The following is a 19,361-nucleotide window of genomic DNA, read 5'->3' as shown; positions in this document are numbered from 1 at the left end:
GAAATGCACCCCTATCTTTGCAATAAAATCATAATTTTAGCCCCTATAACAGTCTGTCTGTCAAGCTCTGATCTGTCTGATTTTGAAATAAAGAAGATATGTTTGAATTTATTTAAAACCCAATCAATAATTCAAAACCTTCTTAATAACTTTATTGTAAAGATTATGGTATATTTTGCAAAATTGAAAGATATGGACTAAAATGAAACCTAAGAGTAAATAAAGGATGAGTGGTATTAAAATGGATTCTTGTTTAAGTAACAAAGGTTTTGGAAGTACATATAATGATATAAACAATCTGTATGACTGTATCTATCAGCTCTCGTGGCCTAACGGTTGCTGCAGTCTACTGATAAAGCTATATTTGGTTACAACTCGCAACCCAGAAAACAGCCTAATGAGCTTACAAAAAAAAACTGCATTTTCATATGTATGCACACACACACACACAAACAGTATATCACTCTCCCATGTATTTCTCCCTTTAAAAGCCATCCTTCGGGGGCGTATGCTCTTTAGTGTAGATGCGGTGCTGTCTCTCTCTTCCATATATGACCCAGAAAGTGAGAGAGAGCATGACTGCAACAGCCATAATTACGAGTCCAACATAAACCCACTGGCTGTAGCGCCGCAAGCCAGGGCAGTGTGTCGTGTATATTTCATTGAAAGTAACTCTGACGAAATCGCAGTCTTGCAGATCGACCAGGAACTGACCGTAATGGTACAGACCGAAGCTCACATTCACCGCGGCGGCCATTTGGCCGTAGATTTTCGGAGTCAGACGCCCTGTTGTTATGCATATGTCGCTAGGCGAGACTTGGCATACACTGGTACTCCACACCTGCATTTTGTAAAAATAATGACGTTTTTTTGGCATTTCTGCACTAAGAAGTGAGAAGATGAAGGAATGACAAAACTATGGAATTAAACACAAGCAAGGGCATTATATATTTCAGGGAAAATGGTCAAATACACCCCTAACCTTTATACGAGAAGCCAATTAGGCCTCTGAATTTTTAAAAGTTGCAATTAAACACATCTATTGAAGCCCCAAAACTGGATAGTGACCTATAATAGCAGGTCGCTAGGGGTTCCAACAATGTTCCGGCAACCTCCGGGGGAAAACCGACAACTGGTGACCAATGAACAATCGCCGGTCGCCTTCTTTGAAGGAGGTCACCTTCGCCGCAACCAGTGGTCAACTTCTCAGTGGAAAAGGCAACCACTGATCGCCTTTTCCAGTCGAAGGTGACCTGCTGGTCGTCTTCTTCAAAGAAGGCGACCGATGACCGTTCGTTAGTCACAGGTCACCGATTTTCTCCTGGAGGTTGCCGGAACCCTAGCGACTTGTTATTACAGGTCACTATTTGATTTTTGGTCTTCGATGAACTAAATTGACATGTTGATATGCTTAATTACAACTTTTAAAAATTTGGGGGCCTAATTGACTTCTTCTTGTATAAAATTCGGGGGTGTATTTAACCATTTTCCCTACATTTTAAACTTATCCACAATTGGTAATGACAGATGCATGTCTCCCGTTCAATAGTTTCAATCTGTATGAAATTTATATTATTATGCAGTCAGTACCTTTGTTGCATTGCTCAAGTGCACTTCTCCGGGATTGCATGCTCGATCACTCAAGTTAGGGTTGTAGGGATTGCAAAGTACCGGCAGCAGAGGACCGGATTGATTGTAGTAATAAATACCGGCGTTTGGAGGGAAGTTATTGTTAGATACAGTGGTGATAACCTGGTTCACAACATCAGAGAGTTGGTGTGTGACTTCCTTGCTTTTCTTCAAAGTCTCTTGTGAAGTCGCGTTGTCGACACATGGCAGAATGTCATCTAAAGCCGTGTGAGCAGTTGGGTTTTGGACCCACTGATCCATTGCCACACAAGAATCTCCGGTCACGCTGAATGTCATACAAATCAATCAAATTATCAGATCAGAGACATGATAAATAGCAGCAAAGCCTTCTATAGCGCAAGAAAAAGAGTGAATGAACAAGCAGACGTAAAGAAGTACCGTACCAATGCAAAAGCCAGAATAGTATTTAGTCCCAAATGATGGATGAGTTCAAAGTATATACAAATAAATATTGAAAGAATATGTAGTCCACATCGCTTACTTGTGAAGAAGAAGAAAAATACCACATAAAATAAAATTCGCTGTAATAAGAATCCATCCAACGACCACCAAGCTGCAAAATAGAACAAGAAAGGCTGGTCTTCAGAGAGAAGTGCAATGAAACTTCACATAAACCACAAAAGGAAGGCAATTTGTATCGTAGACCTTGGTCCAATATACAGAATTTGATTTCATAAAGTACATAATTCATGTTCATAATGCACAGAATTATATAGTTGAGGACACATAAATACTTGACATAATACACAGGATTCATGTTCATACACAGAATTCATGTTCATTATATCGTGTTTATATGTATCTGTATTATGAATATGAATTATGTGCATTATGAACATGAATTTTGTACCTTATGAAGTCAAATTCTGTGTATTGGGATCAGGGTCCACAATGCACTATGGATCCTGGTCCACGATATAACGATTGCAAAAGGAAAATATAGACAGCCCAACTCACATGTACACAAGATATTGCATCCCGAAAATTGAGAACACTGCAGTAGAATAGATTGAATGAAATGAATTAGTCAGTAATATTAAAACGTTTCAAATTCAAGCATTGTCCATAAAATCATCTTACAAAATCCAAGGAATGCCATGAGAAGCATAACGGCAGATAGTACAATAAGAGCCAATCTCCTGCATTAAAAGTTCAAATGTTTATTTTTTGCCCCCAAATAGAAAGCAGAGCATAACGAATCCCAATTAATCTTCACTTACACAGACTCTATCAGTTTGTCTATGTCATCTTTGTTCTCTGATGTTTTATCAGCAAGCTCACTAGCAGAAGAGTTGATCTTGGTTAGGATGTGATCGATGTCAGTTTTGACATTACCAGGAAGAAGAAATTTATCGACTTCGATCTGTTTGGCTGCTGCCAGATACCCCGACACACTCCTGAGATTATCTGCAGTTGTATTTGCCTGGTGTACTACATAGTCTAATGTGTTTACTGTACTGCTGTGAAATTTTCCCTGGCCATAATACAGAATAATACACCCAACTCTGAACACACAAGAAATATATATTAGACTAGAATAAAATGATTGAATCAATAGTCAACATAAAAATAACGTTAATTTTGATTCTCCCCTGTAATTAAGGATTAGTTTTACTTTGCCCACCTATGCTTATTTTATAGACACTGTTGTCCACCTTGATTAACAGTCGAACTTCAATGTCAGTTTTTCCATCCAGACAATATAGTAATTTACAAACTATATCCTCCGATTCATATCAAAGGTAATTCACTCAATGCATAAATCAACCCCAAGATGGTCCTAATTACAGACAGAAAAACTGAAATTATCTGTATAAAATATTTTTATGTCAAGCCATGGTATGGGTATTATAATGCAGATTTGTATTAGAGAGGGAGAACGTACATTGCAGCAACAGTGAACAGTATGAGGAGGATGAGAGAGACGGCGTATGCTATTCGAGAATATCCATAAGGTTCCCTTCGGCAGAAGCAGTAGCAAAGACAAATAAACAATAAACATAGTCCAAAGACTGCAAACCAGATCAAACCAACTAAAAAGAATGGAACTGCAGTAAAGCCCACAGACTGCAAAAACAAAAAATAAAAATAAAGAGCATGAGAGAAAGGTTCAGAGAACAAACAAACCGATGAGTTGAATTAGTTAAAATACTATTATTAGATAAAAGCCTAAAAGTTGAATCCATAACACATTGGAAAATTGAATTATGAAAAGACATTCAAGAAAGGTTTAATTTGCCAAATCATGAAATACCATAATATAGCAATTCCAATCACATGCCAGTTTACAACGAAAACCAGAATAAATTTTCTACCTCTTTTGAGTACACTTTTTAATGAATAAGAATGTCTGAATACATCTTGCATATCTTTAAAATCGCAGTTTCTTGTGGTATGGTCAAGATGCAGAACAAACTTTGGAGGCCATTTAAAGGTCTCTCTCTAAATAACTATAAAGCTAGCTAATGACATACTGGGAATCCTCAGTTCCTCTAACACCTAGAGCAAAATGAAAGGACTATACATGAATTCTTAAATATATTATAGCCAACAGCATATGGTTTGCGTCTAACCTATATATTAGTCAGCAGTGGGAGAACATAGTTTGTTTATTGCTGCCTATTCAATTCCTAATTAATTATGTATGAATATTACAATTTTTTTTTCTTTTGGTTGCTGGAATAAGCATATCATGAGAATGCCACTGGTAGTATTGTCACATGCTAAACGCTTCAGATTTAGTCATTTAGAGATAATGATATGCTTGGAATCTTCAGTTCCCCCAAGTCAGCTAGGGCATAATGAAAGGACTATAGAGATTTTCTTGAACATACTTTAGCCAATGGCATTTGGTTTACTTATAGAGCCAACGTATTAGTAAGCTGCAGGAGAACATGGTTCTTATGTTAGTTGTTGTCTACTTAATTCCTCTTTGATTATGTATGAATATTACAAGTTCCTTATACTTCAATTTATTTTATTTTGGTGTAATAAGCATAATAGCATATCATCGGAGTGCCTGGTTTTGCTGTCATATCCCAAAGGCTTCAACGTTAAGTCACTCAGAGAATAAGATATTATGTTACAATTGAGATTTGGATTGGATAACCTGAGCTTATGCACTAAAAAAGCTAGAAAGCTAAGCAGCAGCTTTGTGTCATCAATCCATGTGTATACATATGTGTGGGTGTGTATTCTAATAAAAACCAAAGAAAAAAGTATATAATCACTTTGATTTTGAAGAGTTAATTAAGACAATATTCTTTTACTTTACCAAGCATTTATATATTTTACTAAAAAGAACATTAGCATTGAAAGCTGAAATTCCTCAAAACCATCAAGTTTAAAGAACATAAGTTTCACAAAAGGTTCAGACTTCACACACATCCAGAAAAAAAAAAAAAAAAAAGTTTATAAAACCACACCAAAAACAGTAAATAACATATTTTTTTTTATCATATCAAGAATCTCCCTTTCCCAGATAAATCCTTCCCATGTAACTCCAAAACAGGATATCAATATATTATTCAAAATCTAGAAAACTCTGTATGAGCTGTTGGTCTATAAAATCTTTGACTTAATTTTTTATTTGGAAGACATAAACATTGCAGCAATATCAGACAGACTCTGGTGACATCAACTGGATTTAACCACACCCCACATGCTTTCCAACTTAGATATGCCTTTTCACTTCCATAGCCAAGTTCTAAACTTTCATCCCAACCACTTTGCTCCAAATTAGCAAATTAACAAACACATCCCAACCACTTTGCGCCAAATTAGCAAATTAACAAACACACATAACATGATAATAACAATAACAACAACAACAATAATACAAACACCTATTTGAAAAGGGGGAAAACAATCAAAATATTTAGCTTAAGGGTTAAATTCAAATTACCATGAGTAATTTTAAACACACACACCAAAAAAAAAAAAATCATAGTATCCAAGAAAGATAAAAAAAACTTGAGTACTTACAGCCCAGTAGTGGCGATTGCTAATGTTCCATCCTCCTGTATATCTCTCAAAATGATTGAGAGGATCTTTCCGATAAGTCCTTTTAGAGGCCAAGATGAGTGATGAGTTCAATGGGGGCTCACCATTGGGTCCTTCAGCAAGAACCCGTATTCTCTCCCGAAAAATCGCACCTTTATCGCTATAACTTTCACCTAAAATATCCCAGAACAAAATCAACGAAAATAAAGGAAATATAAATTTGTTTTTGGGAAAAAAAAAAAAAAAAAAGAAGTTATGCATACCCGAAATGATCGGTGTGTGGAAATAAGAAAAACGGGATATCTGTTCTGGATTTGCTTCTTCTCCACGAGATAAGGGAAATAAGAGGAAAATGGTTAGAAGGGTGAATAGGATTGACCCTTTACACAACAACATTGTTTCTTCTGTTTTTCTTTTTTTTTTTTTTTCTCCTGAAAGTTGATCAACGGGATTTCTCTTTGCTCAAAAAGGAAATTTCTTCAACAACTGAATAAGAAAACTCTAGAAAACATAGCATGTGTATAATTGCGGTTTCGCGAACAGACATGAGAGATCATGCCCTCTGCCTCTGGCTATGGAATATAAATGTTGGTTAGGAGAAAGAGAAAAGGCGAGATGTGTATATATATATGTGTTATATATTATATGCGTATATGCATATACATATATATACACACGCAGAGAAAGAGAGAAAGAGAGAAAGAGGGAGGATTTTGCGTGGGGTTGTAATAATGTGATTTTATAGTATACAGAAGAATGCAGGTCCGGTGGAAATACCGGAATTGACGGCGGCACGCGGCGGTGCGAAACGCCGAGAAGTTGATGCCCAAACTCTTATTACTTATTAGGACAAATGCGCTCCTACGACTCATCATATTTCTAATGTAAAAACATTAAAAATAACCGTACAATTTAGGAGAGAATATGACATTACTATTTTTGAAATCGGTGATTCAAAATATAATAAATAAATTTAAAAAAAAAAAAAAAACATCACCATAAATGAGTAATCAAAATTGAAATAAATTCAAATAAATATTGTTCCTTTTATTTATTTATATATGATTTTTTTTTTTAGAGTTAATTCCATTTTTGGTCCTGAATTTATAAATATCAATTCATTTTTAGTTTTTTTTCAAAACATCTTCCTTTAGTCTTAGTATTATTGTAGTCATGGTCTTTTATCAACAAAACAATTTAAAAGACGTTAAATACGAGGACATTTATGTCTTCAATTATGAACTTTCTCCAAAAAAAAATAAATAAATATAAAAATATAACATATCACATTCTTGTATTTAACTGCATTTCATCGATTTTGTTGATGGAGGACCAAAAATGGTTATAACATAATAATATTAGGACCAAATATGAATATTTTGATAAAAATAACTAAAAGTGACTATCACATACAAATCTAAAATCAAAATCAAAGATGAAATTAACTCCACTTTTAATTATCATTATTATATCTAAAATATTTTTATTGCCACTTGTAACTCAATGCCTCAATGGTATGGACAGATGACTAAGCCAGTTGTACTAAGAGCATCTATATCAATGGTTATTTGGAGGTTTTGGAATAGTGCAAGCTTACATGGAGGGAAGAGAAATGAAGAGAGAGAGAGAAAATAGTTTGGCCTGCAAGATGTGTTTTTTAGAATAGTAAATATCAGTCTCGGAATCCAAATTATACATGCGCCAGCTCGCGTCAGGCGCAACAAAGGCGCCTAGCGGGCGAGTATGACGCGGTTGTCCACTCCTTTTTTTTCATTTTAAAATATGCTTTGTTTTTTTTTCTTCTCCTCTCATTTTCTCTTTCCTAATCACACTTGTAAAAATTCATCAAAAACCACCAAAAAGTCCAGTAGTTATACTGTGGACCATGGTCCACAATGCATTGTGAACCATGCACCATGGCTGATACTGCAGTTGTGTTGAACGGATACTGCAGTTGTGTTGAACTGATACTGTAGTTGTGTTGAAAGGGAACTGCAGTGGCGTGGAATAGAGGCCGTTTCATCCGTTTGGAACTACAGTTGTGTTGAACTGATACTGCAGTTGTATTGAATGGATACTGCAGTTGTGTTGAACTGATACTGTAGTATGTTGAACGGATGAAACGACATCTGTTCCGCACAACTGCAGTTCCCTTTCAACACAACTGCAGTATTAGTTCAACACAACTGCAGTATCAGCTATGATCATGGTCCACAGTATAATTTGCGCAAAAAGTCTCCACTATTAAGGATGCTCTTAAAAGAGTAAGATTCGATTAAAAAGTTAATTAAGAGTAAGATTCGATTAAAAGGTTAATTCCATTTTTTGTTCTAAATTTATAGGTCACAGTCCACTTTTAGTCATTTTTTATTAGAAAGTCCTCATTTGATTCTAGTATTATTGTGACATGCCCATTTTTAGTCCTCTATCAACAAAATCGTTGAAATGTCGTTAAATACAAAGATATTTCAATCTTTTTTATATAAAGTAGGTTGAACTGCTATATTTTTTATGTTTATTTTATTTTAAAAAATCTATAACTGGAGATCGAAATGCCCTTGTATTTAACGATATTTAAATTGTTTTGTTTATAAAGGACAAAAAATGACTATGCCACAATGATACTAGGACCTAATATAGATCTTCTGATAAAAAAAGACTTAAAAGTGGACTGTCACCTATAAATCTAGGACAAAAAATGAAATTAACTCTTCGATTAAACGTTCAAAAGTTGGGCACCAACTGTGCATTATTTTCCACAATTGAATATGTTAAAAAGGGGATGTAAAATTCTTGAAAATTGCAGAAGATTGATAGGAGAAGGCGAAGAGAGGAGACTTGTCCATGTGTTCCGCGAACAAAACGTAATAGCAGATTGGTTGGCGCAGAGGGCACATGTGGGTGCTGAGGAAATGATTGTTTTTACCAAGCCTCTTCTTGGATGTGTTAATTTGGTGCAAAAAGATTGGATTGGCGAGATCGTTATGCGCTCAGTCCATGAGTCAAAGTAGTCTCTTCAGCCGTTTTAGTACGAGTCGAGCGAGACACTCTCTCTTTAAAATCATATTTGTTACCTCCCAAAAGTGCTAAGAGCGCTATAGTCTAGGTTTCCCATGATAAAGCGTACTACGATTCAATGGTTGAGCACTCAAACAAATTAGCCCAGCGAACTAGAACAAGAGATGAACACAAGGGTTGAGAAGGAAGATGAGCAGAGTTTTTTGAGAGCTAAAAACGTAGGATATGTTGTATTAAAATTCTGCTGCTCAACCATGCTTACATAGGAGAAGGAGGATAAATAGCATTTATCATGGCATTTATATTGATAATAAAATCAGTTTGTGTAACCTTTTGACCATTAACTTGAAGATTAATTATAAAATTAAAAAATAAAAAAAAAACAGACGACCATTAACCTGAAAATTAATTCTAAAATTTAAAATTGGAATTAATACTCCAAAACGGTAACTATAAAAAAGAAGGCGACCATTAACTTGAAGATTACTTCTAAAATTTAAAATTGGAATTAGTACTCTCAAACGGTAACCATTCGTTAATATTTACAAAAAGTTGGCATAACTTAACCCGCAATGCTAGCAGAATTTGGGATTTGATTTGAACCCCTACTCGCGATGCAATTAAATGTCTTTAAAAGATTCTTGTATAAATACTGATGCAAACCCACCCCCAAAACCAATGTAGGACAAAAGATATTTTAAAGCCTTTTACATTCATTTTCCAACTCAAATTAGTCTACTTTGATAATCAATTCCTCATTCACATATTATCCATTTTAAGCGTACAATATATCAATCTCTTCGTTTTACTAAGAAGAACCCGAATCCACTTTGACCCGACCCAAATCAGAAATGAATCATACATATATTTGTACCACAAAATAGCCACTTTTAATGCTATTTTTCTATTTTTTTCAACATTAGTACCTACACCAATACCAAATTTATACCTAATTTTTTTTATCATTTATTTATAAATTGAAGAGTAGTTGCAAAGATAATTTTGGGACATATTATTGTTTAGTATGTCGAAAACAATTATTAATAAAAAGAAAAATTTCTTTTAAAATAAAATTGGTGGCTGATAATGGGAGATAGTCATACCCATAATCAAGGTCAATAATGGTTCATTGGTTAAAAGCTACGGTCAATTTGACTGTCACTTATAGGCTATGTTTGGCAAACTTAACTGAAAATGTAACTGAAAGTTGAAAAATAGTTGAAAACTGAAAAGCTATAAGCTAATAGCTGAAATTTGAAGAGTTGTTAAGTTAGCTGCTATATTTAAAAGTGTTTGATAAAATTAGCTTTTTGATAATATGATAAATGTAAAAAGACTAAAAATGATACCTTCATAATATTTAAATAGTTTTAAATTTAAATACATTTGTTTACATATTAAAATATAAAACAATGAAATCAATATATTTTAATAAAATATAAAATAAGAACATATATTTGAAAATATATAGAGTAAAACAAAATATTTATAGTTCATAAAATTATTTCATACAAAAATTAATGTTTAAACACACAAATGTCAAATTGAAATTATAACCAAACATATTGAAAAGAAAAGGCCAAAAGGATTTTAATGGGAAGGAGTAAAAGATGTCATTTGTTTAAAATAATAAGGATAAAGATAGAAAAATGTTAAGAAGCTACTAGCTTATTTTTTAAAAGCTACTTAGGATTTGTTTGGCAGAGCTTATTTAGGAGTTTATAACATATTTTAAGCTACTAATAAGCTATAAGCTCTGTTTGGTAATATTTCTAAAATAAGCTAGTAGCTTAAAATAAGAACTTATTTTTGAACGCTACCTAGGCTATGTTTGGCAAACCTAGCTGAAATGGAAGCTGAAAGCTGAAAAGTAGCTGAACGCTGAAAAGCTATAAGCTCGAAGCTGAAATCTGAAGAGCTGTTAAGCTAGTTGTTATGCTTAAAAGTGTTTGGTAAAATTAGCTTTTTGATAAGTTGATAAATGTAAAAAGACTAAAAAGGACATCTACATCAAAGTTAAATAATTTTAAATTTAAATAGATTTGTTTACATATTAAAATATAAAATAATGAAATCAATATAATTTAATAAAATATAAAGTAAGAACATATATTTAAAAATATATAAAGTAAAACAAAATGTTTATAATTCATAAAATTAGTTCATTCAAAAATTATTATTCAAACACAAATATCAAATTAAAATTACAACGAAACATATTGAAGAAAAAATGTCAAAAGAGTTTTAATTGGAGGGATAAATGATGTCATTTATTTAAAATAATAAGGATAAAGATGGAAAAAAGTTAAGAAGCTACTAGCTTATTTTTGAAAAGCTACCTGAAGTAGCGTTTCAAAATAAGCTCTTATTTTAAACTACTAGCTTATTTTGAGAGCATTACCAAACAAAGCTTATAACTTATTAGTAGCTTAAAATAAGCTATAAGCTCCTAAGTAAGCTCTGCCAAACACAGCCCTAAGGTAGAGTTTCAAAATAAGCTAGTAGCTTTCTAACTTTTTTTTCCATCTTTAACCTTATTATTTTAAAGAAATGACATCATTTACCCTTCCCAATTATAATCTTTTTGGCTAAACCTTTTTTACTTTTTCTCTTCAATATGTTTGGTTGTAATTTCAATTTGACATTTGTGTTTAAACATTGATTTTTGTATGAACTAATCTTATAAATTATAAACATTTTGTTTTATATTATATGTTTTCAAATATTTGTTCTCTTTATATTTTATTAAAATATATTGATTTCACTATTTTATATTTTAATATATAAACAAGCCTATTTAAATTTAAAACTATTTAAATTGTATGAAGATGTCCTTTTTAGTCTTTTTACATTTATCAGCTTATCAAAAAGCTAATTTTACCAAACACTTTTAAGCATAACAACTCTTCAGATTTCAGCTTCGAGCTTATAGCTTTTCAGTTTTCAGCTACTTTTCAGATTTCAGCTACCTTTTCAACTAGATTTGCTAAACATAGCCTTAAAGTAATTTTTCAGAATAAACTTATATTTTAAGCTACTAGCTTATTTTGAAAATATTACCAAACAGAGTTTATAGCTTATTAGTAGCTTAAAATAAGTTATAAGCTCCTAAATAAGCTCTGCCCAAACAGAGTCATAAACTTATTATTATTAGTGGGATATATTCAAGTTTCTAACAAACATAAAATAAAAATAAGAGAATGAAAAAAAAAAACAAAAAAGAGGCATTTACTTGTATATTTAGAAAATAGAAAATAAACATCAACAATATTTGGAAGAAGAGATCAATTTAAGGTTCAAAACTCAGTAATAGATGTGTGCGATTATGCTCAAAATGGATAGATCTCTTATGCACACAGCATACTAACAATTGGCCCTGCCTGCTAGGCCACTGAGTTACCGTGATTTACCTTTTCCCACATACTCTATCGGGCCGAGGTGTGGGGGTGCTTGGGGTTGAAGATTCAATCTTCTGGGAGAAGAAAACAGAAAACAGATAGTTGAAAACTACTAATCCAATCTTCAAAAAAAAAAAAAAAAAACTACTAATCCAAAGGGGTAACTCAAGTGGCAAAGGAACTAATTTCTTTTGGGCCAGCTCCCTTGGGTCCGGAACACCTTGTGTGTTTACACAAAAAAAAAAAATTAGTTGAAAACTAATGCATTGTGGACCATGCACCATGGTTGATACTACAATTGTGTTGAACTAATAATGTAGTTGTGTTGAAAGGGAACTGCAGTTGCGCGGAACAGGGGCTGTTTCATCTGTCTGAAATTACAATTGTGTTAAACTGATACTACAGTTGTGTTGAACGGATGAAACGACCTCTGTTCCGCGTAACTGCAATTTTCTTTCAACACAGCTACAGTATCAGCCATGACTATGATCCAAAATGCACCATGGTCCACAGTATAATTTGCGAGAAAATTGAAGTAAATGCAAAGTTGTGATTTGTTGAGTTTTATAAAAGAAAAATTATTGTTAGGATATACTACGTAGTAGTTAATGTAGTACAGTACGTCTTTAGAAATCCTTTTATATAATAAAGCCATATCACCATAGCCAATCACATTGCAGCATTTTCCTGCCCATAAAAAACGGCGCCGTTTTGGTCACCTACATCTGTACACACGTTTTAATATAAATGTATTACTTTCTATTCATTTCGTTCACACTAGGCCTGAATCAAATATTTATGTCTTTTGCATAGCTCGATGCACTAAATGATTCATTGCAATTACCGTTAACAAAATCCACAAAACGAGGAGGGGATAAAGTTATTGATTATTACTTGATCCATAATAAATATAATTCTTTATCCTTTCAAAATTAGTTGCTTATCTCTATCTCAGAGAATAATATATCTATAGATATGTATACATCTCTACATGTATATATATCCACCCTACCCCTATTGAGGACGTTTACAATTCCGTAGCAAAGTTAATGATTCATTCATTAATGCTGGAAGCCTTTACCAATGTAAAGGCTCCTTATATACCCAGATACTTGAGATAGGTATCACCTACGATACACATCCCAGCAAGTCTCTCTCTCATTTTTTCTTCTGCTTTCTCTGATCTGCATTCTTTTCTTATCCTTTGCTGTCCAAATGTCTCAGCTTCACGTCCTTGCAAGTAACATATGCCCTGATTACACGCGTAAAGCTATTAGTAAGGACATATATTGTTAGCGAAGGAAGGAACACTGATGTAATCAAAAGTCAAGAATGTCTATTTCACGACTATGAGATCAGTTTATTATAATGCATTCACATCTATTTGTTTCTATCCACTGCAATGTTTTTTTTAGTGTTTATGTACTAATGATTAGTAATATTTGATACAACTGTTTTTAAAATATTAAAATAAATGTTTGATATAGTCACTTACCCAATAAATCTTCATCTGCATTGCATTTGATAGGGTGATTCTGTGCCTAAACTTTGTTTTATTCAATCAAAGTTCGTATTATCTGCAAAATATGTAATACTGGACTGACAGTATATAAAGCATTATGTATGATTCACATATTTGTAAATGCATTAGGTATGATTCACTCATTGTTTCAATGCAAAGTTAACCAATCTGTAGGTATTAGTTCATAAAATATGCATTTCCTCTTATCTGCATTCTTTCATATATATATATTTTGCCTACTGGAATGCTAATTTACAAACTGATTGTCTTTTTTTTTTTTTTTTTTTGTTATGTAATGCAAATACATTAGCTATACATACCAAGTTTGAAAGTAAAACTACAGTTAGTAAAATAAAACTACAGTTACAAATACATTAGTAAGTGTTCTACCTCTAAGTTCATTGTGGTAAAACCTCATATTTGTAGACTGGAGAACTATTAAAATACTAAAACTGTTGGTAAATTGCAGGGTTTTATGTGTTGAAGCTGACAGCCCAATACCAAGTCTGACAATGACAAAAATGGGAGATGCCACTGATTGCTCTGTCAAGAGATGTGTCAAGAGATGTTTGCTGGATGAATTCTTAACTATCAAGGCCCAAGGGTTTCAAAAAAGTCAAAGAGACCTCCGTGAAAACTGAAAAAAGATTTTACTTTATTGTGTTGTGAGGTCTAATGAGAGTTACACTGTTCTGGCCTGTAAATGCATAACTTTTAAATGTATGGCTTGGCATTTTTACTTCATGTTGCTGAGTGCATGGGCTACTGTTTTAATTGTATGTTTTATGTGGTTCTGTGGAAACTAAACATATGTAGAACAGTTTATTGGAATGTCTTATGCCTTAATTGAAGGCTGTAAGTGTCGGTTGTTTATAATCCAGTGTCCTATATTTTAACTAAACATATGTAGAACAGTTTATTGGAATGTCTTATGTCTTAATTGAAAGCTGTAAGTGTCGGTTGTTTAATATGATTTCGTCTAACAAATGAATCCTATCACTGACTGTACAAAGAATTAATAAAAATTTGCAGAAAATCTTATTATCACCTGCAGAGACTATGAACAATGGTTAGAACATACATGCAACATATTATGAACTCAGTAAAGTAACACAGTTTGATACTTTAATTCCAAATGAAAAAACAAACATGTTCGAAATAATCTGTATGTACTGGGAAAATTCTTCAAATGGAAAAATATGTAGTGTAAATTCAACTATGACAGATAATGGTTTTATTTTGAAAAAATCTAAACATATGGGATGTATGCAACATATGGTCCAAAGTTAATAATATTATATAAATATTTAAGATATATTCACATTAACATTAGTAGTATATAAAATTAGTTAATTCATTTATATTAGGAGTTTAATGGTCCAAAATTATATTAACGTTATTAATAATAAAATTTGCAAAGTTTTATACTAAAGTATTTCAATATTAGTAGGATATTAGTAATATTAAGTAATTGGTATGCAATCAACAGTATTATAAAATAAAGAACAATGTTCAAAATATTAGGACAATTTATTATTGTTGTATTAGGAGTTTTATATAATTATTGTATAATTATTGTTTGAACATATTTTCTTATACCATTGACTTACTTGGGGTGAGATGTAATATTGTTAGATATAACAATTAGCTTTATTTGAGACGTGAATAATTAATTCTCATTGAATCATTTAGAAAAATTATGTTTTGAATGAAATTAAGAAATTGCTTAATACATAGAACAAGTCATCATTAGATGATTATTCACCTATGCCAGTACCGAATGGAAGTAATGCATGCATGTCGAGTAATTGAAGGAGAATGCAATAATTCAGAAATTGCTTGAGAGAAGTGGGAGCACAATAGAGAGAAGGCAAAAGGTCGGACAATGTTTTTTAGGATCATTAGAAGAAAATATTTTATATATAATTTTATTGGGTTCGGGTTATGGGTTGCATTACTAGGTTAGTACTGCGCCAAATTATATAGAAAAAGAAAAATAAAGCTTAGCCAAGAATTTGTTATATTAAGTAGTATATTTGTTTATTAAATATTTTAAAATAACATTTATATTGATTTATTTTATATAAATCTATAATTTCTATTTATTAGTTAAGTTTTTTCTAAATTGAAAAATAATATGAATTAGATTCATGTATTTTTTACACTGTTTTTAACATTATTGTATGAACTTTCCTGAATTAAATTTATATAATTGTTATACTATATTTAGCATTTTGTTGTATTGCACTTGGGTTTGTTTTTAGAAAGTCTACCTTTAATGATGGTCAAATATACACATCACTTTGAAGCTAAGTAATTCAAGAGGATTAAAAGTTTTGATTTGTGGGGATAATAGACAATCTGTGAGTACGACTAAAAATGTTGTATACAAAAAATAAAAATCAATAATGTGTAATACAATTTCAACGTTAAAATGTTATTAAATAATTTGCACTATACAAATTTTCTTATTATTTTTTATTATTATGTTATATTGTTTAATTATATTATTATTATCTATGGCCGTGCATCGCACGGGTGCAAATACTAGTTGGAAGAATGATGCAATAAGAACAAATGTCCTTTTGAAAATATAACATTGTATAAATTTTCATAAAATCTAGGTGTTTACAAATAAAGTAGAATCACATAAAAAAATTGATTTGTACATACTTTCTATTTGATCTTGATGGATTTAATTAACCCAGAGTGTCCCCGAATTAATAAATCTAATAAATAAAAGGAAAAAATGATAATGAATTGATTGGAGAGAATCAATAAATAGGACACAGAGATTTAACGTGGAAATCAAAATGGTAAAAACTACGAGCCTTTTTGGGCTAAGCCAAGCCGAAAGTCTTTATTACGTGTTGTACATGTACAAAAGCTGGCCATGGCCATGGATTGAAAGAGGAAGAGGAGTATAGAGGTTAGAGGTTTAGGACTGAATGTGAGCCCGGAAGTGAATGAGCCCCTTGTCTGATCTTCCTGAGCCTTTATATAAGGTCTTTTCGCACAGTTATAACTTTCCCGTAACCTTCCCTATTTTCTTGGTTGGACTCCTTCCAGCTTTGACTAATACTACTATATTATTATTATTATTATTATAAATAATAATAATACTAATAATAATAATAATAATAGTAAGGCATATTATATTATTCCATCATATCTAATTAGTTGTACTTCATTTTTAATTTGTTGCTATTAGGTCCAATTTGATTGGTTAATTATATTATTTGTTACTCCGTATTTTTTAATTTGTTGCTATTGGGTCCAATTTGATTGGTTAATTATATTATTTGTTACTCCGTATTTTTTAATAGCTTTTCATATTGACAACTACTATATAGTGTGATAGTACTATGTTATCATTTAAAATGGGTAGTCATAGGATCGAACTCCAATGGTGGATACATTAATTTTTTAGGCTAAAAAGATTAAAAAAGTATAGAACATATATTTGAAATCGATGATTGGAAATAGAATAAATTTAAATTTAAGGATTAAAAATAAAATTTTCACCCTAAATAACTAATCAAAATTGAAATAAATTCAAATAAAACATTGTTCCTGTTCTCTTCTGTTGTTATTATTATTATTATTATTATTATTATTATTATTATTATTATTATATCTAAAATATTTTTTTAATGCCAAAAAGGTCAGATCGGATAAGACGTTCAAATATTAGACTTTCTCACCGGTCACCAATCGTGGATTAATTTCAAAAATAAATTATTAAATATGTTAAAATTTAAATTTGACTGTTCAATTTGAAATAATCACTGTAATAAAACTATCAAACCTGAAAATTAATGTTTATGGAAAACTTATTTATTAGATAATTTATTTATAAATTTGAACTCGAAATTTAAGTATCCTCATAGCTATTATCCTAGAGATGTGTCTCAATTAACATACAAACATTCAAATGCTTATACCCTAATATTTTTTTTTAAACTACAATCTAACATTAACATATCTATAATATTTGCTCAACATGATTATGCTAACATCCTTGATTGTGTCGGGACTCAAATCTGTGATCTCCTGATTGAAATGGTAATAGATACGCTAATGCTATTACACAGTTAAATACATACCTTTTTTTTTAATAATATATTTATAAATTGAAGAGTAGTTGCAAACATAAATTTGGGTTATTATTGTTTCGTAAGTCCAAAAAAATTAATAACAAGAGGAAAAATCTCTTTAAAAGTTTGGTGGCTGATAATGGAAGATAGTCAAATGCATAATAAATGTTAATAATTGTTCAATACTCAATTTGACTGTCACTTATACACTTATTAGTGGGACATATTCAAGTTTGTTTTGTACTTTTGTGTGATTAGAAGTTACAACTAATGCTAAAGACCTTCGGGTCTAGTGGCACCCGGTGTCTCGGTTTACACTCCCACATGGATGACTGTTGACTCTTTAGCTATGAATAGATACTACATTGTAACAGAGTCAGTAGTACTAAAAAAAAAAGATAGGTTTGAATTTTAGGATTATATTTTTTGGGCTAAAAATATAGAACATATATTATCTTGTAAAGAATCATGAGTACTAATGCTTCATTATGGTTCAATAATTGAGTTATAAATTCCTAGAAAGTTTTAAAATATTATTGGTATGTTTAATTATTGAAAGAAAAAATCTTATTTTCTAAAGAATAAACATAAGATAAGAGGTGGAAAAAAAAGCATTTACTAGAAAACATAAAATAGATAATTGAAAATAAATAGAAGTGAAAAATTAGAGAAAGCAAAATAGAAAATTGGAGTTATATAAAAGGAAAATTACAAATTTTTGGATATAGTTGTTAATTTAGTATATCTTATTTTGTTAAGAAATTGAAGAGTGATGCAATTTGTTGCTATTAGGTCCAATTTAATTATGTATAATTATATTATTTACTTTTTTTTTTGTAGTTTTTTCATATTAATCTTAAAATGATAAGATAATTAATTTAACAAATAAGAAGATAATATAATTCATTTAGATTTTTTTAAAATTTATATTTTATTTAAATTATGAGATAAAATTATATGTATCTATTTTTCAACTTTTATATTCCATGTGTATCAGCAAATTTTTAATAATCAAATGTTTATTTTTAATATAACTTTGTTTGTTTCAATTCTTATTTAATTTTATCTTTTTGGATTCTAATATGTAGAAATAACAAATATTATTGATTCATTTTTATTTTACTAATAGAGATTAATATCTAGGCAAAAAAAAAAAGTATGACATTAATATATTTCTAATAAAGATTAGAAATGGATATGGACAGTATGCCATGAGGTTGTGGGTTCGATCCCCACCCATGTGAATGGAGCAAACCATTTGGCCAGTCCCCTACCACTTAGTGTGCTGACAGTTGGGACGAGGGTTAGTCTTCTGGCTGCCGGCTGGAGGGATACCTTTGGGCAAACCCAAAAAAGAAATGGATATGGACGATGGTAATATTTTTGTAAATAGTGAAGATAAAATTATTATTTCATTCACACAAAAAATTTTCTCCCTTTATTTATAATATTCAATATTCGTACTATTTGACATTGCACAATTTTTCTAAAATTATACACTCAAATGTTTATACATGTATAGCGTAGAGGATTTTTATTATTTTGTACATATTGTTGTATGGCAATATCTTATACTTTGAGAAATTTTATTTACTTTCCTTAAGTTTTGACAATTCTACTAAATATATCATCAATGTTACAATCAGGCTGGATTTTAGGGCGTGCAAGATGTGC

At 31.2% G+C, this 19,361-nt stretch overlaps 1 protein-coding gene across 1 annotated transcript; it reads right to left on the bottom strand.

Moving 5' to 3' along the window:
• Positions 1-216: 216 nt before the first annotated feature.
• LOC116007599 lies at positions 217-6,501 on the bottom strand. Its single transcript, XM_031248317.1, has 9 exons — positions 5,916-6,501; positions 5,635-5,825; positions 3,536-3,717; positions 2,871-3,155; positions 2,731-2,789; positions 2,608-2,644; positions 2,132-2,203; positions 1,591-1,915; positions 217-841 (listed from the first exon to the last, which is right to left on the bottom strand). The coding sequence occupies exons 1-9, from the start codon at positions 6,046-6,048 to the stop codon at positions 485-487; spliced, it is 1,641 nt and encodes a 546-aa protein (XP_031104177.1). The 5' UTR covers positions 6,049-6,501; the 3' UTR covers positions 217-484.
• Positions 6,502-19,361: the final 12,860 nt, after the last annotated feature.

This window comes from Ipomoea triloba, chromosome 15 (assembly GCF_003576645.1).
Source record: "Ipomoea triloba cultivar NCNSP0323 chromosome 15, ASM357664v1".
Taxonomy (NCBI): domain Eukaryota; kingdom Viridiplantae; phylum Streptophyta; class Magnoliopsida; order Solanales; family Convolvulaceae; genus Ipomoea; species Ipomoea triloba.
The sequence above is the reverse complement of the archived record's forward strand: the minus strand, read 5'-3'. Positions and strand labels throughout refer to the sequence as shown.